General features: G+C 47.5%; 1 protein-coding gene across 1 annotated transcript; it reads left to right on the top strand.

Annotated features, from left to right (window-relative positions):
* The first annotated feature begins 6,440 nt into the window (after window positions 1-6,440).
* PSMB7 (proteasome 20S subunit beta 7) lies at window positions 6,441-26,341 on the top strand. Its single transcript, XM_065854118.2, has 8 exons — window positions 6,441-6,592; window positions 6,693-6,786; window positions 6,968-7,065; window positions 7,412-7,552; window positions 8,026-8,141; window positions 13,726-13,784; window positions 24,624-24,775; window positions 26,188-26,341. Exons 1-8 carry the CDS (start codon window positions 6,531-6,533, stop codon window positions 26,297-26,299), a joined length of 834 nt encoding a protein of 277 aa, XP_065710190.2. The 5' UTR covers window positions 6,441-6,530; the 3' UTR covers window positions 26,300-26,341.
* The last annotated feature ends 130 nt before the right edge of the window (window positions 26,342-26,471 follow it).

Here is a 26,471-nt window from a genome sequence, read left to right as displayed (position 1 = left end):
GCGGTCCTCGCCCCACCGTGCCCTGCGAGCTGCAACGCGGGTCACACAGCTGCCTGCAAACACAGCCTGTGCAAGAGCTCTGCACTGGATACCCGTGTCTCCTATTTTGGGCACTGCTGAAAGCACTGTTTGAGATCTATCCCTGAAGAACCACAGCAGACATTGCTGTGTGGCATAGAGCAATCGGAAGTTATAGGCCTGGGGAGATGGAACTGGTAGCAAGGAAAAGATCTTCCTAATTGACCTCTGTGGCTTTCCTGCTGCCTGCACGTTGGAAGAACCCCTGCACCAGCAGAAGAAAAAGTTTGAAACTTGCTGATCATTGTAGTTAATTCTAATAGCGCACTCTAAAATGGCTGAGGGGACAGCTGCTTCCCTTCCAGTTCATAAGGAGCGGCTGAGACTACTTCTGTTGCTGCTTTGCTTCCAGGGCCCTTATAGTGCCAATAATTTGGGAGACTTTTAAACATTCAGAGTGCCAAGTACGGAGTATTGCCCAGGGTGTAGAACTTGCATTAGCTGGGTAGAAAAATCTGGTGCTTAGTGCTAGTCCTGTCTGAGCAACGCACAAGTCCCGCTGCAGCTTCGTGCGCAGCACCCACGGGTGCTCCCTTCCTGCGCAGCACCCACGGGTGCTCCCTTCCTGCGGCACGTCACTGACAGCTGCAAGACAACTCACCCGAGGAGGAAGTCCTTCCTCTGCAACCCCAGGCTTATATTTCTAAGGCAAATGATCCTTTCCCAGTGCTATTTTGCTTCCTAGACTTGTCTGTGGAGTCAGATTTAACCAAGGTTTTGTCATTTTTGTTTCTTAAATGGCCCCAAGTCTCGGTAGGGTTTGTTTCAACAACCTCTTGTGGACATGCCAGCCTTAATCTCACTTTTCCAGGCCCTTCTTATTGTCTGGGATGAAAGCGCGACACAGAGCCTCCCCTGCTAATTGCCAGCTTTCTGTTCCCAGTGACAGGTGTATTGTCTGGAGGACCAGACCCAATTGTGTCCCTGCGCAGTTGGGCATCAGCTGCTGATATTAGAGCGCCTTTCAGGGGAGCCTGGGCACGGCTGGTTATTTAGTGCCATCATTTATAACAAATCTCTGTAGCCTAGAAACTTTTAACAGAAAAAAAAATAGGACCTGCCTTTATTATTCATCTATCATTGTTTTGTTTTGTTTTGTTTTCTCAAGCTACCAACTATTCCTAAATCTCCCATCCTCCTACCAGCAAGACAGGGCTTTTGGTTCTGATTCTCTGTGAAACAATAAATCTCTCTGGTATCCTTTTTCCATAGTTTTCTAATAAAGGTGTTTTGCTGGTTTAAGCAGACACCCACTGCAGATCCACTATAACCTGTAATCACAGCCAGCAAAAAGTTGGCAAACTGTTATTTGTGTGGGGTGCATTCTGAAGCAACGGGGCTACTGGATATGCGTGGGCTAAGACAGACAGACATCCCGGAGGGCTGGTTTGTATCGTCGGGAGAGCCGAGTGACGGTGCCGCGGCAGCGGGCTCGCTCCGGGACAGCGACTGCGCCACCAGGTAAGGAGAGGGGCTCTGGCGCTCAGATGGAGTCAGGAACGGCAGCAGCAAGAGAGCTCCTGGGAGACGAGAGGAAGAAGAACAGGAACAATATCAGACTCAGATTGCATCTGTCTTTCCCATTTTCCACATTAAAGGGTAAAGCTTTCCATACGTGACTGTTGCACAACACCAGAGCCCCAGCCAGCGCCGTGCCACCGGAAACGCAACAGACCATTAAGCAGATGGCCCAAGTTCTCGCTGCAGGAACCTGGCAATGGAGAAACCATCTCTTTACTGGATTTAATCACATCAGTCACAAGACAGGAGGGAAGGTTTACAAACAACCGGCATAAGCAGTTCCACATTAACCCCAGGAACACAGATGCTGAGAAGGAGGCAGCGCGTTGTGTCTGGCTGAGCCCTGGGTGCCCCCGTGGGTCTGGAGCAGGGTTTCAGTCAGACCAGCACAGGCAACCACGAAGCTTCCCCTTATTTCTGCTCTCCCGCACTGTGCAGCATCAATGCGTGCATCCGGTCACCGGTGCTGGAGACTCGTGCCTGCACCGGCAGGTCACAGCTGTAATACAATACATAGACAGCCTCGGCCTGCTGCTCCAAACGTGTTCTGCAATGTGAACACTTAGAGGTTACCAACACCTATTTTGGGAAGTTTACCTTGTCTTTATAATGGCTGTGCCTCTGCAGGCATGTTCGGTCAACTCCAATACACATTCACAGTCCAGATGGAGACTCCCCACTTCGCATCCCTTTTAACGACACGCAGCAGCATCTCGGGGAGCGGCACAGAGACCTCTTGGTACCTGAAACTCTCTTCCTCCTTTTCCAACTCGTGTAGTGCTGCCAGCTTGTTCTGCCAGAACCTAAATAAAGCTGAAAACTTACTCCAACACTACTAACAGAAGGACTTCTACAATTGTCAGCAGACCACCAGAAATTCAGGCACTTCTAAACGGTATTGACAAGTGATAGACAGTAGCATAATGATCTGAGTATCATAATGGGAGAAAATAATGTAAGATCAGCACTGGACTTTCTCGAGTTTCTGGCATCGTATAGCATTTAGCTGAAAGCAAGCGAAGGGCTCCTCGAGCGCTCCATTTGTCCCCTGCCTTGGAGGGAGATGCCTTTTTCTTACGCCTGCCTGCTCCTTTTCACTGTTCAGAAAATGATTGTCTCAGAAACTCCTGGGAACTTGCTTCCCATTTCAGTGCATCGTCCCCTCGACTGCAACGCTTGTCTGCTCCCAGCTTCAACCTCTTCTTCCCATTTCCAAAGTAATGAAGACACCGTCTTGCACTCAGGTCAATTCTCTATTTCCTGCACTGAGTTTCAAGACCTCAAATCCATCTTCTGCCTTTGTAACAGTTGCACAACAAAGATCCTGAAGAGATCATCTTCTGGGTAAGCACTTACTCCATTAGCTTCGTTTTAGTCACAGGTTGATAAAGTTTTAGTCTATCTAGTTCTGATCTCGCCAGAATTGTATTTAAATTCTTCTGACAGATTCTTGGCCTGCAGTTTGTTAACAGATCGTTGTTGAGGCAAGATGTTTGAAATTAGAGTGGTTTTGAGCAGGAGAGACACATGGTGCATTTATTCTCCAGCTCAGTGATTATCTCTGCCTGGCTGCGCTCCTAACACAAGTTCACCTTGGGACGTTACGGGAGCTGCCGGCTACTTTGGGATCCAGGGAGTCTGTTGGAATACGCACAGGACGCAGCCACAGCCAGGGCTCGGGCGCCGCTGCAATATGTGCTTTCAGCTGCCGGATGATTTGCGTTGCCTCCGGCCAGCGCTAATGCAAAGCAGTCCTGCGCAGCGCTGGGCGGTGCAGGCTCCGGAATGTTCTCCCACGAGCTCTGCAGACAGACGTGGAGCGCAGGGCCCGCAGCCGCTCCGTTGCCTGGACTTCACGCAGCAGAGACACCAGCGCAGCTGCTCACAGCACGAGAAAGTGTTGCTTGGGTTTCTCCAGCTGCCCGTGGTTTCACACACACGTGCCGGGGTGACCTGTCACCTTTCACTTTGAACAGTCGTAGGCGCCAGTCCGGCAGCCACAAGCTACTGGGCAGCACACGCCACCAGTGCTGTACTGGGATCCTCTCACCAGACAGAGCTGGGGACCAGCGCGGTGCGTGTGGCTGTCGGCGGCTGTCAGGGTTGGCTGTCTGTCCTTTGGAAACCTCCACCCAACAGGTGCTGAGTTATTTCACCAGACCGTGCTGGAACAATGGAAACCCTCTGCCCATCACTCCTTCCCATTACACAAAACCAGTCCTGCCTCTATAGGATCAAAATCCTCATCTGCTATGGCTTCACTTTTTGCAACTCTACTTCTAGAGAGCAGAAAATTGACTCATGATTTACACTTGTTACCCTGAAGAAACAGCATGTTTGTCTTGCACACTGCAAGAGCAGGTGCAAGCTGTGCAGACTGAAACTGTACTGAAGACTTTGTTAAATGTTCCAAGTTACCCAACATCTCTTTCAATAAGGTCAAGAATTTAAGATGTCATTTGGTGCTCACACACAACACAGGCACTGAACACAAACCTGGGAAACCAGGCACGGTGTAAATGCAGACACTAAAATACCTGGGAATTTATACATTGCAGGCACACACAGACTGTAAAGACACAGGCTTCAGCTTGAACGCCCACCTGCTGAGAAAAACATGAACATTCCTTGTGTCCCAAGTAAGTTCTCAAAAATGTGTCTGGAATGCTATTTAGCTTCCCTGTCAGATGCCTTGTAGGATGATAAACCTGGATTGCAGCTTTGTTAAGGCTAGAAACAGACTTTAGGACTGCTTTAGAAAAATAAAGAGGAAAGTTTGCATTCTTCAGGCTTCAGCACAGCTCATTGTCCCAGGTTGGGCAAGCGCTCCTCTGAATCTCAGCCAACCATTAACGGGCAATAGATGGAGCTAGTGGTGCACGGAGATGGATTTGAACTAGGGGAGAGATGCACTCGCACATCTGCAAAAGAGCCAGTCGCATACCTGGGAGGACAGGAAAAAACACTATATTACTAGAAGGTAAAACAATAATTGTAGGACATCTGCTTAGTTGTCAAGGACCAAGAGGGAAATAAAGCTGTTGTCCCCTCTAGCTAAAACCTGCTGTTTCTTTTTCCCCAGACTCCCAGCCACCAACTGCTCTACAGTTTGTATGCCAATCCAATTCTGACGCCTGTAATTCACCCCAGAGACTGTTTATTTTAACTTTATCAAGTGAAGAGAAAAACAACTGTGTCAGGATGAAAAAAAGAGCATCTGGCAGCAGACAGCTCTCAGACAGCTTCCCAGCCCAACCGGTGGACAAGAAAACGGGATTTTAGGTACCCAAGGAAAGAGGAGAACACAGAACGTGGGTTCTCTGTGTGCTTATCTTAAAGATGGTCTTCTGTGATCTGTTGGAATGAGTGCTCTCGCTACCTTGTGTTCCATCTCAAGCCAAGCAGTCGAGCCTCATACGGGCCCTGCAGGACAGAGCAGTGGTGAAACCACACACAGGACACTGCCCCATGTGTCCTGTGCCAAGAAGTGGCCTCTGGAGCTCCCCCAGCTTCACAGTGTGTCCGCAGGAGCACCCGGCCTGCGTGGGACACAGCACCACGGCTCCCTGAGGTGACAGTAACCGAACGGCACCGAGGAAAATGGGCACAACGCATTTCAAATATCAGGCACCTTTTCCCCCTTCGGCAGCACAGGGACGCTGAGCAACGTCAGCACGTCACCCGCTGCCAGGGCTTGGAAAGCTCAGGGTCTCCTTTCCCAACAGGAGCTGATGGACTTTCCTGCTCCTCGGCAGCTCGAGCGCCACGTTTGGCTCCGCAGCTCCTCCCGCCCAACGCTTGGACAAAATACCATCTCGCTTTTATTTTAAATCAACAGGATTTTTAATTTCAGGCACTTACACATCTAGAAAGCAAAACTGATATGTGATAGACTTTGAAAAAATCTCACTACGCGTCTGCATTGTGTTCAAATGCATTCTTTCCAAGTTGCCACAAATTCTTTTCTCTACGGATACAGGAAGCTTTTCCTTTTAACATGTCCGTAAGCTGGAGGAAAAGTTATGACGGAGGTCTGAGGTAGATTACCCAGAAAACACTGAATTAGTTTCACTGGTCTCCTCGACATTCAGCAGAACTGCCCTGATTTTGAGAAGGGGCGCTTATCTATTTCCCCATACAGCCATCATATTAACAGCACAGCGATTTTAGGTAGGTTTGCATTCCCTCGTGCAACTATAGGTTCTTTGTTAAGATCTACACTTAAAACTTGGGGGCCCTATCATTTTGAGAGTCTCAAGGAGTCACAAAACCCACCCGACAAGCCCTGCAACCCAGTCCAGGCAGCATTACTGACGGTTAGAACGGGGAACACCAACGGCACGGGAGGAACGGGCGACCCCAGCGCACGCGGAGCGCTCGGAGCCGGACCCGCGTCTGCCTGCCTGTCTGTCTGTCCGTCCGTCCCGTCCCAGCGCCGGGACAGCGGCACGTTCGGACGCGCCGGCAGAGCCGCAGCGCGGGCAGCGGTGCGGGGCCCGTCCCGGTCTCCCCGCACCGTGGGTGTTTAACCGGGCACGGCGGCTGCTGCCCCGCGCGTCTGCCAAACCCTCCGGAACCCGCGGGTTTTGGTTAAAGCTGCCGGGACACGGGCGGATCCCGAGCACGAAGGGCGGATCCCGAGCACGAAGGGCGGATCCCGAGCACGAAGGGCGGATCCCGAGCACGAAGGGCAGACGCAGACGCAGATCCATCCCGATCCATCCCATCCCATCCCGTCCCGTCCCGTCCCGTCCCGCCCCGCCCATCCCGCGGGAACCGCGGAGTCCCCGCAGCAGGACCCGGCACTTCCGGTGCCGCCCCTGCCGCCATTTCGCGCGTAGCGGCCGGACGGGGGCGTGGCCCAGCACAGGCCCCGCCCTGGTGCGCGCGCCGGCAGCTGACCCGGAAGTGCCCGCGGGCGGAGCGGGAAGATGGCGGCGGTGTCGGTGCTGCGGGCGCCGAGCGGCGGCTTCAGCTTCGACAACTGCGCTCGGTGAGGGGCGGGCGGGCAGCGGGGCCGGGCGCGGGCGGGACGCGGGGGCTGCGGCCGGGGGAGGCCCCCGCCCGGGCCAACTTGTCGCGCTGTGTTGCAGGAACTCGCTGCTGGAGGCCGAGCTGGTCCCGAAGGGGCTGCGCCTGCCCGCGGCCCGCAAGACCGGCACCACCATCGCCGGCGTCGTGTTCAAGGTGAGGCGGGCGCGTCCCCCGGTGCTGCGGGCGGGAGGCCGGGCCGGGCGGGTGCGGAGGCCCCGGGCCGGGAGAGGCCGCTCGGCCTGAGGCGCCGTGCGGGCCCCGCTGAGTCACCCGCGTGTCCCCGGCCCATCCGCCCGGGTACCGAGGGCTCGGGGATGACTGCCCCTTCCTGCAGGATGGCATCGTGCTCGGAGCAGACACGAGAGCGACCGAGGGAATGGTTGTTGCTGACAAGAACTGTTCCAAAATACACTTCATTTCACCTAATATCTAGTAAGTATTAAAGTTGTTCATTGCTTATTGGTAGTGGTGTTGGGACTTTTAGTGGTGCTTTTTTGCTATAAACAGTTGTTAATGTGTGCTTTAAAATTATTTATTAGCAAGGCTTGTGGATTTTTGGTATTTCATTTACACTTAAACAGGCTGTCTTCACAGTATGTTTGGGATTGGAAGGGACCTCAAAAGATCATCCAGTCCTGTTTCATACTCTGAAAATTTCAGCGGTATTAGAACTTAATTTCATCAGTATTATAATGGAAAAATTTCTGCTTGTTGGTTAAAGCATCAAGTTTCCCCTCTCTTCCCCACCTCTCCCTCACTTACTCTTAACATTTTCCAGCTGTTGTGGTGCAGGAACAGCTGCTGATACTGAGATGACAACTCAACTGATTTCTTCCAACCTGGAGCTCCATTCACTGTCCACTGGACGACTTCCAAGAGTTGTCACAGCGAATCGAATGCTGAAACAAATGCTTTTCAGGTAACCGAGCGTGTTTCTTGTTTATTAACAACGTAGTTGAAACGACCAGATAAGATGTAAGCTCCAGCGAAGGAACATCTTTCCTTGGTCTGCTCAGCTTTCATAGTAACAAATTGAGAAGTTTAGGCAGCCAAGAGCATCTAGTGAGGAAACACAGGAACATGGGGTTTTTATGAAGTCCCTAAAGAAAAACTTAATTTCAGATACTGGAATTTAATTTAAGGCTTGAAAGCTACTCTGAATTCTCTCCGTGTTGGTACAAATGTATTGCCCGGTGTTTGTTTGTTCTTGACACTGAAACATACCATATTTCAGTAAATTTTTTAGTAGTAGTTTTTAGCAGTAGTTTATCTTTCTATTACGAAAATGGACCTGGTGCAATCATGGAAAAATTCTCAAATGCATGTGTTGTGTTAAAAAGAGCCACAGCTTTCTGGTGGGCTCGCAGGCTCACGTGTGGCCATTGCTCGTAGGTACCAGGGGTACATCGGTGCTGCCCTGGTGTTGGGGGGAGTCGATGTCACAGGCCCTCACCTCTACAGCATCTACCCCCACGGATCGACGGACAAGCTGCCCTACGTCACCATGGGTGAGTGACACAGGATGGTGCTGCTGCCTGCTGAAAAGGCTGAACATCTCGAGTTATTGTTCTGAGTGTTTGTACTTAACATGCATTGTTTGCTGGGAGCTGTGCAGACCTCAAAGATAAAATTGTACTCATAGTTTCAAGACAGGTGCACTGCTGTTTGTAACACTTTAAAAACATGGACGATTATACTATTTAAGCTGCCAAAAACGTGGTATTAGGAAAATGTGCTGTGTGCATTCTCCAGCATATCTTAAAGCAAGAGAATTGTGAGATTTCCGAAAACTTGCTGTAAAAAAAATCCTTAGAAACTTGATTTGCAGAAGGTACTAACTCATGGTAGCAGAATGCAGATCTGCAGATTATTTTTGCTGTCTGATCACTCAAAACATTGCGTTTTCAGACTTGTGTTTCATTTTGAAGACTTGAATGATTTTAAAGGAAAGCTTGGTTTTGGTAGAGCTATGGGAGTGTAATGTAGGGTCCAACTAAAAGTATCAGAAAATGGATCTGAAAATGAAGTGTCAGGTTAGCAGATCAGGTTCCACCTTTGTCCGATGTAGCTTTCATGCTGACTCTGTGGTGGGCAAAGAAAACTTTGAGTTAAACCTTTTCTGTTCACAGTTGGCATCTCTAGGCGAAACACCTCCTTACTGTATCGGGAATGTTAAAGGGTTTTATAGTTGTTCTGGATCTTTGCGCTGCTGCAACAGGGCAGCGTTTTAACAGAATGGTTTAACTGTCACAAGAGATGGGATTGATTTACAGGAGTTGTGCAGAGGTGCTGTGGGACCAATAGATGGTGCCATTACTGCAGGAACTGGCGAAGGACTGACGGCCCGGAAAATCCGTGTGGTGGGCATGTGGTGTCATTGTTCAGCCTTTGGTATAAAACCCTGAATGTCTGATTCCTACAATTGCCTTATAGCCGATGTTGCAGTAAACTGTAAACCCAGAGCTGGCTCTCCAGCCAGTAGTAGTTCATCACCTGGGTAAAGTCACTCGATTCTGATATGAACATGGTTACTTTTGTGCCCATGTTTCAAAAGCTCTAAAATTTGGCGTTTCTGAAAATTCTGGCCACTACTTTTTCTCTGCTATGAAAATCACGTAGTAGCAAAATAGGTTCAAACAAGTAGGAGGTAGAATATCAATGGGTTAAGTTCATTTTAGCTTAAACGGTGGTCTGCTGTGGGCTGTAGCAGGTCTGTAGCAGGTCTGTCTGGTGATGATGTGTTTGTGTTGGCCGTTCTGTCAAACAAAGCCCTTCTCAGCACTGGTGTCCTTTGCCTTTCTGCACCCGGACACTCCACTGTTCTACACTGGCTGGGATTTTAGTAAAAAGAGTAGCTAATTCATATAAATGAAAGGTGGAAAAGTATCGGACGTCACAGTAGAGATGGTAGCTGGAATTGTATTTCAATCTTATTTAAACTAATTTATTGTTCATTAATTTTCTTTCCAAATGATTTGAGGGCAGTTTATTAAATCAGGGTAGGTGTTTTTGGCCAGTTAATTTCTGGAAATTCAGTATTAAGTACTAAAGGTGGTTGAGGTGTTGGGGTTTTGTTTGTTTTAATGTGCTGGAGTGCTTTTATTTAGCTGGAGTGTGCTTTGGATGGGCAGAGTGGGGTCCTCCCTTGCAAGGGAGACTTAAAAGATACTCAGTGCTTACTCAGGAGTGAAAACATCAAATTAAACTGTTTATGCTGACAAAGGACAAAATTGGATTTCAGCAAACGGTGCAAGATTGTCTGATTGCTTGGCTTGTCTAGGAAAGCTTCTGGCCAAGACTTATAATGAAATGCATGCATAAAATGAAAGCACTTGAAGTCTGTGGCTCAGCTTTTGGAAGCAGTAAGTGTGTTCAGCAGTCCCGGGTGGCCAGGCCGGTCCCTGGTGCCCGCGGTGCTTCGGATCCATAAATCAGCTCTTGGTGCAGCGCAGCATCGTCCTGCCGAGCAAGCACTGCAGAGCGAGACCCGGCAACCAGCGTGAAAAATGATCCCAGTCCGCGGGGCTGCGGAGATCACCGCGTTTTTACCTGGAATGAACAGCAAATTGAATAACAATGAGCGGCGGTGAATAACGGCCCTGTCAGGGAGCCCTGACATGATGGATTGAAGCGCTCGGTGCTGCTCTGCCAGGCGCCCGCAGCCCCAGACACGTCCTGGACAGGGAAAGGGGCTGTGCTTTGCAGTAGGAACTCATCAGCAGTGAAGGTTCTGCTAAAAAGATCGAGTTTATCTGTTTTAGAAAGGCCACTGCAATCGCAAAACATGGTGGAAATTATTGTTGTCTGGGTTTTTTTGCTATGTACCAATAATTATCTTGCACTCTAAATCTGTACTAAAGCGGTGCAACTGCTCAAGTAAAGACCAGATGGGATTTTTAAAGTGAGTTTTACAGTTGAGTCTAGAATTCTCTTCAATAACTTAGTTATGAAAACTTACGGAGTGACCAATGTTTCTTAGGAAAAAAAGAAAATCTCTTACGGTCTCATAACTTCCTGGTTCACGCTTGTTGTCAGACTGGAAAACATTGGCCTCAGAACAGAGCTTTGCATTGCAGTTTCTCTAGTTCTTTATCATTTGTTGGGCAATCAATATTTTATACATTTAGATGCTAGATTAATACTTCCTGAGCATTTGTTTCCAAAGTGTAGCTTACTGAAAATGGGTACGAAATAAGGTCTTTGGAATGGACATGGCTTGTAAAATGGATGACGGTGTTTCCAAGGTGGTTGAAGTGTAACTACTCATAGTAGTTATTGCTTTTTAAAAATTCAGCTGAAAGGCTTTTTCCTGGATGTTGCATAATACAAATACACCATGAGTTTACCAATGAGACTTTAATTATCCTTACTGCTCATACGCAGAACAGTTGGAAACTTCCAACACTTAATTCCAGCAAAGAACTTTTCCTATTTCTGCATTGTTAGTGTGTTGTTAAGATTCCAAAGTAAAGTTATCTAAGATAAGTACCTGGTTTGGTATTGCTTTGAGCTCACAGACACTCTTTAATGACTGATTATCTCACGGCTTTCCTGAGTGTTTTAATAGATGAGAGGTTGAAGGGCTGCATGTTAGCAGTGCTGAACCCTCGCTGGTGGCGCCTTAGATCAGGTGCTGTGTGTATGAGGTGGGAACATCTATCCCCAGCTGACCGTGTTTTGCAGTTTTTGAATGTTATCTTTCTCCAGACATTCTGTTTGGGAATTGTTAAGCTTGTTTCACATAAAGGCAAAGCGTGGCTGTTAAAAATGAATTATTGGTGGGCACTGAAATGCGGACAGGAGAACAGCTGTTTCCCTGCACACAAACAAGTTCTCCATAGACCCTTAATACCCAAGTTTTCTGTGCTTTTATAGGTGCTGCAGTAAGAAAACCGTGCTTGCAGTGTTTACTCAGTTCACAGGTTTTATTGCCTGCTCTCCTGGTACAATGCAAAGCTTTCACAAGTCACTGCAAGCCCTTGGAACATTGCGGGGTTGTTTGGATGTGAGTGCAATTTGAGGAGCGGAGGGAGGGGGGTGTGACTGGGGTGACGCTGGTGGGCGACCGTCCCTGCCCGTTTCTGCAGGGACAGCGGGGCCTGGGTCTCGGCCCACGAGCGCTGCAAACAGGGACCGAGGGCTTTTCCTTAGCTAATGTGCTACAGGTGAATATGCAAACATCACTAGGGTGTTTAAAACAGTTCATATCGCTGTTGTCAAACAACAGATGATTTGTTTTGATGGAGAAACTCAAGTATACATCTATTTGTTTCTACAAACATGGTGTTTACATCTGGTGCTAGTAAGAGTGAAGAATTTCCATTATAGTGTTCAAGATGACAAATCTGTTCCTTCAGAGAGCGCTTAGCTGTGCTGTGAGACTTCTGCTAAGACACTTTTTGAAATGCAAGCCTTTGGTGCTTCCACTCTTGCACGTTTTGTAGTCTTTACGCTCTCAGTTTTTCAGAGAACCCTCATCCAAGGTCCAACTCTGTTCTGGATCCGAGGTTCCCGTTCTGCTCGTGCTCGGCCTTCGTTTGAGTGGGGCAGGAATGTGCTCTGAGCTTGAGACAATAGCTCAGATTGTTTTTTCCCTCATTAGAAATGTTCCAATGTCATTTCACAAGGAGAATTATTTTATGGTTGGAGTCCTGTATTTGTTTTGGCACACACCTTATTTTGCCCTGGTTTTGAAGGATCAGTACAATTCCCTTTGTTTCCAGTTGTTTGTATCAGCACTTCATTTCAGTTGCTTAAAAATCTTCTTTATTCCCAGCTTCAGCATTTAAAAAATGGAGTCATGCGTTGCTCCAAGGTGTAAATGAATAGTCATTGCCTGTAATACAAGTCCACACTTAGAGTGTCCTACTGCTTTTAGATGTGATGTATTTGGTACTGTAGGGGTAATGATCCTCAACCACAGCAATATTCTGTAACAGGAATATCTGTCATATTCATTGGGATTACCATGTTCATTGATTTGTGTCTGTAAATCTGCTGTTTCTACCCTTTAAATTTGATCTATAATTGGGCCTCCTTAAATGGTTCAGATAAGGTAGTCTGTATTTTCTCAACAGTGTCACTGTCAGCTTCTCCTTTTTCATTATACATTCAGCAGACTTGATAAAATCAGCAGGACACCTCATTTGAAACTGTTTAATCGCCGCCTTTTTCTTTCACTAAACCATTGAGGTGGTCAAGCGATATACACAAATCATTTTAAATAGAAAATATGGCTTTCTGCGTGACCCAGCTAAACAGATAGCAGTATGCAAAACAAGTTAAAAAGTAATAAATGCCAAAAAATCTTCTAATTGGAATAAAAAATTGCAGGTAACTTTATTCACTCCCCAAAAGTAACGGTCTCTGAAAAATGGTCAGGGCCATAGACAGACAGGGTATCTTCCTGAAGGTTCACTCTGTGAACAAAGCAAGTTTGCAGTTCCAGACAGTTCAGACTGCTTGTATTAATTTACGGAAAGCACGTTTGAGACCTGCAGCTGCAGAACCTTGGGCAGAGATGGGTTCTGGTCACCCCTGCTCCTGCGCTGCGTCCTTTAGGAGCAGGGACGTTAAACTCCTGTGTTCACGTCTGTCGTTTTGTCTCGTCTGCTGTTATTGTTCAATGTAAAAGTAATGGCACAAAGTAAATGCATAATAAACTGTTTTAAAGTAGATCCGGGCAATACCGCGAGGGCAGGGTTGCCGTTAGTGCTGCTGGTTTGCTGGGGGACGGGGCAGCTCGGTAGAGCGGGGGGTTCATTGTGGTTCTGGTGTGGGGCACTGGGACAGGAGAGCTGGGAGCAGGAATCACAAACGTGGCACTCGGTTAACTCGTTCTGACCTCATTTTCATGTCTTGGTGTTCGAAATAGTAAAAAGAAAAAGGCTATTGGAAGGGGCACTGGGACAAGTCTGTGTGTGCTGTTACAGCTGCAAATTCAGGCTTAAACGAGGTGCTGGGTTTAAAGGGTGTATGGTAAGCTAAGGTAGACTTCGGTCTAGTTCGTGCTGCTGCTATTTGTTGTCTTTTGAAAAAAATACTGTATCTAAATATAGTGGCTAAATAAGTGTCCCGATTGTGTTACCGTAGGTTCCGGATCCTTGGCAGCTATGGCAGTGTTCGAGGATAAATACAAACCGGACATGGAGGTAAGACATCTTTTAAGCCTCACTGTTTTTCCCTTAATAATTCTCATGACTGTAAGAATTTAAAATGTTTTAAGCTTTAAAAAAGTTAAATCTCCTCTAGTTTCCTTGCACTTAAAATGTAATAATGTCAGTTTACTGCAAAGCTGTAGATATTGATGGGTTAAAAAAATGGAAAGAAACGTAGCTTCATGTAAATTTATGTATAGAAAAACTTGTGTGATTTGAATGTAGGTGAAGGCTTTAGAAACACACAACTTACCAATTATAGTTGACTTGAGTAATCTACCCATCCCTGCATAGTCAGTGCTGCTGTTTTCCCCCAGTGGTCACTTGTTCTCTCTCAGTCTTGAGGAGAGAAAGTCTGGTTGTGAAAGCAACAAAAAGTCTTGGAGTGGTATATGAAACCAGTTGGATTTCCAGTTGGTTTGGTATGCTCAGAACTGGTAACTGCACTTCTGTTTTTAATATCCACTTAAAAGCTGATTGTCAGGAGATTTAGGAGGTTTGGGGTGGTGTTTTGCTGACGATCTCAATAACAATTGGAAAAATGATTGGTTGTTCATTATAGAGAATCATGCAGGGAGGGAAAAGCTGGGCTGTCATGGTTAAGGTCTGATTAGGTTATTCAGTTATTTTTTATGAATGTATGCGGTACATTATTTTTGCATTATCTAAGTATTTCCTTACACTTAGTTACACCGTGTTCAGTGCCCGCTAAACTAAACAGTGAAAATCCAGTTATCTGCAGGTGATTGATGAAAATAAACCCAAAACAATTAAAGGCTTCCTGTGGCCGTGTTTTGTGAAATGCCTCAGCGCTGTCAAGCCCTTTTTGAAACCACATCAATCTCTTCAGCCTTTCTGTGAACGCTCCTTCTCATTCCAGTTGACGAATATTTTCACAGTAAAGGAAAAACTGAGAATCAAACACAGAATTGAAAACTGAGTCTGTTAAAAATTACTGGTAACACTGACAGTTGGAATCATTTGAGCCTCAAGTGCAGACGGAAGTAATCTTATAGCTACTTAGTGTAAGTGAATAGCACAGAAATGGAAACGGTTGGTGGACGGAAGGGTCTGCAGGTGTTGCTGATGTTCGTGTGGCACCTGCTGGGGGTCGTTTCCTCCCCTCGCGCCGGCCGGACCGCACTGTGTGTGCAGGTGATCCCCTGAGTCCACTGAGTCCTCTAGAAAATGGATTAATTACGTTTAAAGTGATTTGTCATACCTGCAAACTCTCCTGAAGAAATGTGATGTACAATACCAGTTGATTTTAAAAGCCTCAGTTGTTTTGGGTAGCATGACACGAGATGCTGAGAGAACCGCTGGGCAGAGGCGGACTCTGCTCCTTTCCTCTCCCCTCGTGCCCTGTACGAACGACAGAGTCCGTGTGTCCATCCGGGACTGTGTGCTGGGGTATGTGCTGTTCACACTGAAAACACAGGCTGCAAATCCTCGGAATCAACAACTAGAGCATAATAGTCTGCTTGCAGAAACACAAATGTCAAAGAGCTGGGAAACTAAAAATTTCATCTTATTCTCAGCTGCTTTTCAAGCTTGTATTTTAAGTCATTCTTTGTGTAAGAGCAACCAAAAAAGGCACCAGAAATTGGTAAATCTCCAACTTTTACTATTGAGAAAGGTCATCCTAATTAAATTGTCTTCATACACAACCATAAATGGCAGCAGATATTCACTGTTATAACAAGCACGTAGAAATGCAGCCTACCCACTTGGTGAAATAGATATTTAGATCTTCGAGGCTTGCGTGGACCTTAACCCTTGCTTTGTTTGCAGTCCATGCTCTGTCCTAACGATCTGTTGACCGGATTAACTAAAGCAGCAGTTTCAGGCGATAGAGCTCAGCTGTCCCCTTGAACACGGCTGCGAACTTAAAATATTTACCTGTTCAGTCAGATGTGTTGTGGGTTTTTCTTTCTTTCTTTTTTTTTTTCCCCATTAAAGTAACAGAATAACAAATGGCATTTCTATTGAAATTAAAGCAAATTAAATCTGAAGCACGCTATGTATATTTTACATAAAATTTGGTATGAAATGGCAATGATGATGAAATTCCTGGAGCTTAATTTAACAGAACGGTAGAGGGTTAGTGTTTTTGTGTCAGACCACGTGTGTGTGCGCAGTGATTGTCGGTGTCGCGCGGGGCTGCGCAGGGTAGGGCTGCGCTTCAAGACCATCACATCACAGGGAAATGATTCAAAGGCAAACTGTCCTGCACCCTCTGGTATCGACTTGCAAATTAGCATCTGGAATGTAATTAAACAAGCTTAATGAAAGTAGCAGCTGAATACTACTGGAAAAGACAATCAGCTTTTTTGCCTCTGATATATATTCTGTACTATTGAAGCTGATCACCAAATGCATCGTGTGAGCACAGTTAAAGAAATTAGCATTTATTTGAAGAATAGGAGCTGTTTTTCATTCCGTTAGGCTTTTGGCATGCGCCGTGTCCCAGGAGAGCCGTGCCACAGCAGACAGTGCACAATATTTATAAATCCATGACAGGCAATAATAGCAACTTGAAAAATTCTTTTGCTGGAATTTCAAGTCGAGAGCTGCCAGGAGCTGGGGCTGAGCGCCGCCGCCGCAGCTGCCGTGCCCCGCGGTTACCATCCTGCACTTTGAAGATGCTCCGCTGAAAAAAAGACTGCAGGCTTAGCCAATTTCTGCAGGTTTCTGGAGCCCTGGCTCTGCCTTTTGAAGCCGCGCTGCCGAGGCTTCTCCCAGCGCCTGAGGCGCGCGAGCACCAGCAGGATGCGGGTTTTTCCATAGGCTTAGTGTGTCTTCAGATTTAAGTAGCGCATGCTTCTTCGGTGCCAGCTGTGATGGTCCTTTCCCTGCTTGCAATGCCGGGAGATGATCTTTACCCAACATCCTTCAGAGGAACTGCCAAGATGGATGGTGACGTACACAAGTGCTGCTTCTGCACTCTGATTTATGGAGGCATGTTTCATTATGAAGCAAGTGCTGGCCTCTAGAGGAACCATTATAGATTGCTGAAGATGTGAACACTTTCAGCCCTGAAGGCCTGTAGATGCTTCAAAAATGTAATGCCAAGCACCTAACTACTGTGGAACAATATTAATCTGTCATGTGGGCAGCTATAGATCTACTTTAAAAAACATAAGTGGAAGAACAGCACATCTAATAGAGTGTTTTGAGCCTAGATCTTTCATTGCAACCAATTTTTCTTTCAATGGCGTTTCAATGGAATAGCCACATGGTTTTTAAACCTTAGAGTCAGATTTTTGCAAATACACTTACGCCTTCTGGTGTTAAACAATAGCAAAGAAATACTCCAGGTCGGTGGATATGGAAACCATCGTGAGCTGGGAAGACGCGTCTACAGCATTAAATGCTGGAATTCTGGATTTATCTGTGCTGTGGTTGTTGAATTCCCAAGGAGACTGGGGTATTATGCATTTTGTTCTGTATTTGACTTCTGTTGTTTGGGAAGTAGAAGCTTTTTGTCTGTAAGAATTACTTGATGTACGGCGAGGCCGCGTAGCGTTCTGGCAGCAGCTTCGTGTTCCGGCAAAGAACCAGTCTGCTTGTGGCTTCATTTCTTTGCTCTATTTCATCAGACCAGCCAGATTTAATAAAAAGAGGATCCAAAAGGAAGAGCATCAGTAGAAACTGCAGGAAGCAGAGCTGTTGCTGAGAAGGGGAAGTAAATCTTTGTGTAATGAGTTTGGGGTACAAAGTAGGTGGGGAAAATGGAAGGAGGTAGTCTGGGCAGTATTTAATAACTATTTCTGAAATAGATCACCCCCAAAAAAGTGCGATTATGTTTACACTCATTTCCCAGCACACTAAAAAATGGTATAATAGATCAAGTGGTCCTGAATGCAGACAAACCGTCCTGTGCAGGGTGAGAGCAGGTGAACAGTGAGGGGGCTGCTGTGGCCGTTCCTGCGCCAGAGCTGCTGGGGCTGCCTGGCCCTGATTCTGCGGGGGTTCCCGCCATAGCTTGTTTGGTTCAGACAAACACGGGTTTTGGGGCAGTGTGAGCAGTTCGGCTGCTGGATGGGGGATCAGGAGCAGCTGAGGTAGGAACCGTTCTCAGTTTGTAGTTGCAGCGGTCAGAGTAGGTGTGTTCACAAAGAGATTATAAGACGGAAGAGGACTGGAAGTTGCAAAGTGTTTAGACTTGGGCTCTTCTGGTCCACAGTTTCGTTTCCTGGCTTTGCCACTGATTTTTGAGGTACTTGTGAGGAGGCTGGGGCCTGAGGAGCATCCTCTGGACGCTGCACCCGTGGTCCTGGTGCTGTTAAAGTGGAGAGTGGTGTAATTTCAGCTTCCACTGTGTACCGCTTAGTTCAGTAAAAAAATAAATCAGGCGTAGTACAGAATATTACAAAAACAGGTCACTTTCTTCCATTTTCAAACAGCTGCCACACAGATAATTCAAATGTTTCTGTGCTTGTATTTCCTCCTGTCCCTCAGTATGATGGTATTATTTTGATTTATTAACTGCTGACAATAATACTGAGCTATTTTTGGACACTGTCAAAACTCCCTAATCTTCAACAATACTTGTCTCATCAGTCTTATTTAGCCCACGTCTGTGTGATTCGGGGCTCGAGCGGTGACAAGCTGCATATGAATTCCGTGTTCATTAGCGGCGGTGATGGGGACGCCGGGGTCCCTGCGCAGGGCTCAGGTGTGCGGTGCAGGGCTAATCCCGCCAGCTGCCACGCGGAGCTCTAATGACTCCGCGGGACGGGGCCCGCGTGCTGCGAGGCTTGGGCTGAGCGGGGGCCGCAGACAATGCAGATCAGGCCGGGCTGTGGGAGTGAAGCTGGAGAGCCCGCCTGAGATACTTGAACCCCCGGTGGTGTCAAACACGGAGATTAAGTAAATGGAGGGAAAAAAAGTCTGATTCCATGAACAAATATAAGTGCTTGGCGTTTCTGTGCTCTCTGTATCTGTTGGTTTCATTACCCAGTGACAGTAACCGGGACTGCTGGTGACATATCTTCACTGCCTTTTCTGACGAGCTCCTGGTGGTGCGGATTTCAGGCTTTCCTTACGTAGCTGTGTTACTGTCTCCCTCAGAGACTGGAATTTCCATGAGTAAATATCAGGTGTTAGTGCAGACAGTCATCCAGAAAGGAAAAGCTTCTTGTGCTGTTTCTTATATTTTGATTAGATGAAAATTATTCTCTGATAACGCGGTTTCTGCTGAGAGTGAGCACTGCTCTCGTCTTCTTTCGTGGAACTGCGCCTTGCATCGATCACCTTTGTGAAACTACGTTGAACAGGAGCCACGAGGCTGATGTAAGGTGTGCTGCGGGACGTGCTCCGGAGCGGCTGGGTGTGCTGGGAACTGCGCTTCCTGAATGCAGCAAAGCGCAGTTCCTGTGCAGAAATCAGGTGGGAAGCGGCCAACGCTGTCAGCCCCAGTCACCAGTGACACCCAGGAGCACCTCCTGCCAGCTCCCTGTATGGAGGGAATAAATGTTGCCTTAGTTTAAATTAGGCCTTGCTGCTTGACAAAGAGCAACAATTTCTTCACCTTTACAAAAGTAACACTTAAAGTTTGTAGGTAATAATGCAGACAGGCTGGTGGGAAGCAGGGCTCTGCGTTCAGAGATCGTTTCACTGCACAGGGTAAGGTGTAGGACAGGTAATTATTTTTGATGCATTTCTCAGGAGCAGGTGTTCAGTTTAAGTGATTCGGTTTGTGTATCTCCCGTAACTGCAGAACACGGGCAAAACAGGCTGGAAAATATTTCCCGTGGCACGGAGGCCGCGGGCCGAGCACGGTCCCGTCCGCACAGGGCAGCCCGGCGCGCTGGGGCTCCCCCCGCCAAAGGCTTTCACCGAGCGTTTCGTCCTCTTAGGAGGGAAGAAGCACCAGAGGGCCCAGCACTTATTTTTCCAAATAGAATGTTGGGCTTCATTCCCTTCCATCCTTTTTTCAGAGGTGAAGTCATAGTCATGTGAACAGAGATTTGCTTTATTTGAAGGCAGATGTGTTACAGTTGGATGTTCACTCTTTGATGTGCAGTAATAACACGCAGTAATTCCAGGTGTCACCCCTTGCATGGTTTGCGTTTCCGGCTGCCCGGAGACCTCTCTGTTGCAAGAAAAACATGAACTTCACCCAGACGTAGGAAGTGATGAATTAAATGAATTTTCATATTAATTCTTAGTTCAGAGTGTGGGAATAGCATGAAAAGAAATCCCGCAGTTGTGAGAGGAACTCGTAATTTAATTCCGAACCATTGGAAATATGTGTTGTTCTAATGTGCATGTAAGGAATGACACATAGGAACTAATGTTATTGAATAGTAGTTCCGAATCACATAAGTTTCTTGCCTTGGCAGGTAATTTGGCATAAATTGTTAATGTAAATCCAGGTTAGTGGGGAAGACATTATTTTACTAAAAAAGATAAACTGCTGATTAATTCAGTATAGAACTCAATTACAAATTGAAAGTGTCTCTGCGGGATGCCGGTACCCTAAAGACAGCAGATGTTGAATTGATACTCCAGCATATTTCACACTGGTATGAAATATTAACATGGTTTATTATACTTGTGTGGTGTGCAATATCAGAAGGGGGAGGCGGCGGTGAGCCCGTGCTTGCAGGCGTCTGCCATCGCAACAACTGCAATCACCGAGAATAATGATGAGGGACTAAGGTGTATTTTATTTGGAAAGTTCATAGTAGAAAACAGTTAGAAAAACAAACATACGCTAAGACACTGTGCACAACAAAACTGACCCCCCGTGCAGCACAGAGTGACCTGACCTGTGATTCTCTGATCTACTAATGCACGAATGCAGGTACCTTTGTGTAAGAACTCAGTCGCTGGGCTCTGACGGGGCTGCTGGGGCAGCGCTGGGCTCTCCGTGAGCTCTGCACCGTTTCCTGCCCCTGCCGTATTTGTGCGCGGGTCACTGCTGCTCAGCTGAGCTCCTCTCTGTTCTGCGTGGAGCAGGCAGCACGGTGACTGCTGTGGTGCTGAGCGGGATTGTAGCCTCCGCTTTCCCCCGTTCCCGTAAGCAGAAGCGCAGCTTTGATTTCTGACTTCTCCGTGAGCTCTCGGACAGACGTGTTTGGAGTCCCCGTCCCCGAGGGAAGGCGCGTTCCCCAGCGCGGGAACAGGGTGGGTTCTGGAACGAAGGTTCTCATCCTATTTAATAGTGGTTGAGCCCTTGACACTGTTTGTTGAGCAAACACTGAGTCACTCGCTCGCCTTCCTGCAAGTAACTGAAAGTAACATTTCCGAATTTGCGGCCTTGTTAAATAAGACTGTGGAGACGGACCTGGAAAATAACACGGTACGCATCACCTCGATTTAAAATAACTTAGCTCTTTAACATACAAGTAATGGAGTTACTTCGCTTTCCCCCACTTTTGCTTTAGAAACTACTAAATGCTAGTTGTGATAATTACTTGATTTTTTGTAATTTTTACAAAAATTGTTGCACACTGTGATATTCATTCTGTCCTGACATTCACCGTGTGCTGTATTCCAAACCCTTGATAAGCCTTACTGTTGGAGAATGCTCTATGCCTCATGTGTCTGCAGGGCACCAGTGACCTGCAGAAGGGATTCATCTCAATTGGGTGAGAATTAAAACAAAGAATCCTTTCTACAAGTTTTTAATCTGGAAGAGACATCTCCTGTTGGAGTTGTTTGTGAAGTTACAAAATGTTGAGGAAATAATGTTGACAGAGGTGTTGCAGCTGCTCCCGTTACTGCTGGAGACATAATAAACCCGTCCAAAAGCTGTTAGGAAGGGAGCGTTAATGCGATTAGGAGCATCCTCATCTTCTGGAGGAAACTCTTCTCTTTTACTTCAGTAGTGTTTGAAATCTGGAAATGGCTTTAATGGAGAAGAGAAAGTTATTCAAGTCATATAGAAGAATAATGTGTAAAAGTTCCTTATTGGCGCTGTTTGGGACTCGCACCGCAGCAGCTGTACAGAGGCAATCTATCAGTTCTTGAGTGTCTACAAAATGCAACTCTCTAGATAACAGGTTTAAAGTAAAGATTTAATACAGTCTCTATCTACTATGATGTTGCAGTGACAGTTTAAAACTCATTCTCTAAATCTCAGCAGACTTTATAGCCAGCAGTGGGCCCATATAAAGCTTAATGGCATTGCAACACATAAATCATCTTTTAAAGATGCTACCAGTGGCTCCAATATTAAATGCAGACAATTGTCTGTGTTATAAATAATTTATCAAACACCATTTCAGATTAGCCTTCCATGCTGAGTTATTTATTTTAGCCTTTACTGTGCTATTCCTCAGACACATTTTGAAAGATCCATTACTGGTCACTTTAATGAACTTGGGGTCTGTTTTCCCCCTCGAGCGCCGCGGTGCATCTGTGGTGACCATTACACGGCTGGTCTGCACCTCTTTGCGCCTTTTACAAGCGCTGCCCATTTGTCATGTGCTGGTAAATGGAGCTGCACATTGGAGTCCTGGGACGCGCGGGGCCGCGGTGATGGAGACAAACAGATCGCGCCATAAAGCGCCGCTTGTCAGCGCCGCCGGTCGCGATGCATCACTCCTGCCCTAATCTCATTTAAGCAGCAGCCCGGACCCCAGAGGATGACATTCCCAGTTAGCTTGGTCTTTGCAGCCATAAAGTAGGAAGCGCTCCTTTTATATCCCCTGAACTTTGAGGGTTTTTTAAGATTAGTTATTGCGGTGATTGCTGGTGCCCCTGTACTGCGGCGGTGTCAGCGCTTTGACGCTCAGCCCGTCCCCGATGCGGTCGCAGCCCTCGCGGGGCGCGGAGCGGCCGGGGCGTTGCGTCCTGGCTGGCTGCTCATCCTTCTGCGTTCGGAAAAGGGAGGAGAATTGAACGCAGCGCTGAAGCAGCGTTTGCTGTAATTAAAACCGCTCCAGGTTCATCAACCAGGCTGCCGGGTATCAGGTGAAAGAACTGAGTACGTGTCAGACCTTCTCAGCGCAGGGGGTGCTTTAGTGAGCTCTACTGACTGGACTGGATGTTTTTAAGACTATTTTGATAACAGAAGATTGATAGAGTAAAAAAATCAGTTAGCAAGAGGGCTGAGAGATTTACACCGGAGCCTAAAAAAGATCAGATTAAAAGGGAGAGCAGACTGAACCTTCACCAATCTGCGTTAGTTTTCCTAAGCTGCTCTGCTTTTCTTGTACTCGCAGCTCACATCATAGCTTGATTATTCTGCTTTTGCTACCATTTTTTAATCATGTCTGCACGTACTTTTTCTTTTATTTTAGTACATTTACTTTCAGTCCGTTCCTAAGATGCCCTTGGCAGGCACCGAGGCGGTGAGAGCAGCCTGCCGTCGGTCCGGTCAGGGGACGCTCGCTATCGGTTTTATTACGGGCTCACTGAAGGAATGTACAGGTATTACTTTTACAGCACGGCTGTTTTGTTCTGCTCAGCGTGGCAGGATGTGTAATTGGGGGTTGTTGTTGTTTCAAAGAGTAGTACTAATAAAACCGGGACTGACGTGAGAATTTATGCTGTTTCTGCAGTGTAGCACAACGCGCCCTCGTCCGGGTCAGCACCGCGGTGCAGCGCTGGAGCAGGAGCTGCTGTCCAGCCGCTTTCCCGGGGGCACCCAGGCCTTGGAAATGAGGGACATGTTTAAAAGCTGCATTTATCAAAACCAGCACTGAATATTTGCTTTGGTTCATGGTGTCTAGTGGCAGATCATTGCAATGTGTGGAGTACCAGCGAAGCAGTGAGGAGTGGTGGCGGTAAATGTGGCGTTTGGTTACAGCCGTGTTGGGGTTGCTGAGCAGCTCCTGCTTTGAGTGACCTGGGGATACAACTGGACCAGGTTTGTGCTCACAGGCGTCCTTGGGTCTCATGCTTTGTGTGCTGAGCAGGCAAGCACTAGACAGAGTTCTCAAGTAAGTTCCTTATTCAGAAATTGAGGGGTCTTATGTGCTCTGGTGTGTGCTGGGGAGGTTCCTGGGAGGACTGAAGTGTGTGTGTGCTGTGCAGAGATGTGATCCCCGGCTGTGCCCGGAGCCGCCGCGGAGCCAGCGCATGTGTGACCGGGCACAGCAGTGCCCATGGAGAATGGAGATCAGTGTCAATGTGGTGTAATATCTGAATGGAGAGTTTGGTGAATTTGAGAGGTTTCCTTCTAAGAGACTCATCCAAACGCTACACGTGTAACACAGACCGTGTGTGCGCTCTGCTTGGGGCTCTGTGGCTTCTGGCCCGCGCAGGTGCAGCTTCTGAGCGGTGCAGGTGCAGCGGATATTCCAGCAGCTGCAAATTTGCCCTTTTTAGAGAAAGCAGAGCTACCAAACCTGTAGGAAAGCAAACGTTGCTTCTGCAGGATTAGCGCGTGCTTTCAGAAGCAATAAAAATAGTGAGGTTTATCCTGTTCCAGTTTCTGTTCTAGTTTTGTTGCAAACGTGATTCTACTAGTTGTACAAAGTAATTTAGAAATACACCTTTGAAATGTGTAAATACAGTATGCATTGAATGATCTTAAATGATGCTACATGGAGGGCGCCACAGGGAACTTGCACCTGGGCACAAAAGCCTGGAAGATAAAAATTGTAAAATTCCTTTTCTCCTTCATTAAGACGGGAATCCTAACCCTGTTCCCTTGGCTGTCCTTACCGAGAACGCTCCGTGCCGGGGCGGCGGCTCGTGCGCAGGACAGGAGGTTGTCCCTGGGCCGGTCCCGTGTCCCGCGGTGTCGTCGATGCGCTGTGGGGCTGCGGGAGAAGGTGCCGGTGGCTCATTGTTCTGAGCTCGCGGCTTCCGCCGTCCCACGCAGAGGTGTCTGGGAGATGCCACTGCGTGCAGTGACGACTGTTTGCTCCGCAGGAGGAGGAGGCCAAGCAGCTGGTGCGCGACGCCATCGCCGCCGGCATCTACAACGACCTGGGCTCCGGCAGCAACATCGACCTCTGCGTCATCAGCAAGAGCAAGCTGGATTTTCTCCGTCCGTATGACGTGGCCAACAGGAAGGGGGACAGGTTGGTGTTCCTAAGCTGTGCTGTATCCCTGCTCTTCCTTGCGGTTCCTGTTTTCCATAACACTAGATTTGTTAAGAGTATTCTCTAGAGCTGTAGATTGAATTTCAGCTAAACAAGAAAACAAAGTGAGTGGCTGTCTGTGCAGCTGAGGTGGCTGATGGTGCGCACAGCCGCGAGGGAACAACCGCTCTGCTTCCCACGCTGGGGCTGCGCCGGAGCATCAGCACTTGGAAAAGCACTGAAGCGTCACACGCGGGGCTGAGCAGACACGCAGGGTTTGTTGTGTGTTCTCACTGAAACGTGGGTGGTGTTGGGAACTCTCAGCAGGGCTTGAGGCAGCAGCTGGGGCAGCACGGTCTGACCGCAAAACCAAAACCTGTGACTGCGACGTTGTGTTTTAGTCCATTTCTAGAGGCCTTTTCCAGCCCCTGGCTGGAGAGCACGCACCATGCAGAGCATTTGAAACTACTGTAAACCCTTCACTAAGGTGACGTGACTGTCACTTGTTTCCTTAACACAGTAATTCTGAGTCCTTAAATTTTATGTCACGAATGTTGAAGTCTGGAGCGCTTTGGGAACGAGGTCGCGTTTCAGTGCGTATTGTGTGGTCTTGTCAGGCTGACAGTTTGGGACACAGGTGAGGGAATTCCACAGTGAGCAGAGCTCCAGGAGCTGGCCTGGTGAACCATGTTGCGCAATCAGTGAAATCAGAGCCCCCCAGGCAGCTCAAGGGTTTTGCAATATGTACTTTATGGTGTGTCTAACACGTTGTGCAACTTTTCTATCCACTACCAAAACAGTAGTTTAGAGAAGTTGCGTTTTTCCCATCTTTTCAAGGCAGCTGCCATGGCCCGGCCGTTCCTCGCCCTTCGTTCTGAGCAGAGACCTGGGGCTCCCCAGCCAGCTCAGGGGTTATTAATGCGTTTTAAGTGAAATTTTGGGTTTTACTCTGTAAATGGCCAAAAAGGCTGAAACTCCTGTAGTCAGGCTGCGGAAGCAGGGATTGATTACAGGCTCTGTGTTCACCGTTAGCTCCCTTTAGCACAGAAACCCAATCATTTTTTACCCACTGGCAAAATTATTCTAGCATTTCAATAAATACACAGATAGCTTGTTGCTTGAGGGAGGGTGCACGGCCGGCGTGTCCCACGCTGTCATGAGGCCTCATTTCTCTGTAAGGCACCACTCTAGTGACTTGGTCATGCAGAGATGTTTTAAAGACCGTGTTTCCTAGAAATGTTCATTTATCAGTTATTGCGGTCAGTTGAGATTTTTGCAGTAACCACAGTTCCTTCACTTACTTTGGACTTTTATAGGAAATTCCTAGATAAAGTTGATTATTTCTAAACCCTGCAGAGGGTTTCCTGTGTGTTACCGCCTGCCAGCTGAACTGCCCCCTCTGTCACCAACAGGCACGGCCGGTACAAGTGTGAGAAAGGCACGACCGCGGTTCTCACGGAAAACGTGGCGCTGCTGGAGCTGGAGGTGGTGGATGAGGCGGTGCAGACCATGGACACGTCCTGACGCGGCGCTGCGGCTCTCGCAATAAACAGGGTTCTGACCATTCTCCTTGGTACTGTTTTTGTGTAGTGCTGATTTCCTTTCTTACACCTTTGAAAATGTAAACTGCAGCGCTTACCGGCTCTTTTTTGTGTTGGGGGCTGTGTAACACAGATTTAGGGCTGGTTTTTTTTTT

Source organism: Patagioenas fasciata, chromosome 20, assembly GCF_037038585.1.
Source record: "Patagioenas fasciata isolate bPatFas1 chromosome 20, bPatFas1.hap1, whole genome shotgun sequence".
In the NCBI taxonomy this organism is placed as follows: domain Eukaryota; kingdom Metazoa; phylum Chordata; class Aves; order Columbiformes; family Columbidae; genus Patagioenas; species Patagioenas fasciata.
The sequence above is the reverse complement of the archived record's forward strand: the minus strand, read 5'-3'. Positions and strand labels throughout refer to the sequence as shown.

Excerpts from the sequence above, each read along its gene's own strand:
- PSMB7 (XM_065854118.2), top strand. The coding sequence starts at position 6,531 with ATGGCGGCGGTGTCGGTGCTGCGGGCGCCGAGCGGCGGCTTCAGCTTC. Across the intron at positions 6,787-6,967 it reads TCGCCGGCGTCGTGTTCAAG|GATGGCATCGTGCTCGGAGC; the intron begins GTGAGGCGGGCG and ends CCCTTCCTGCAG. Across the intron at positions 24,776-26,187 it reads GCCAACAGGAAGGGGGACAG|GCACGGCCGGTACAAGTGTG; the intron begins GTTGGTGTTCCT and ends TGTCACCAACAG.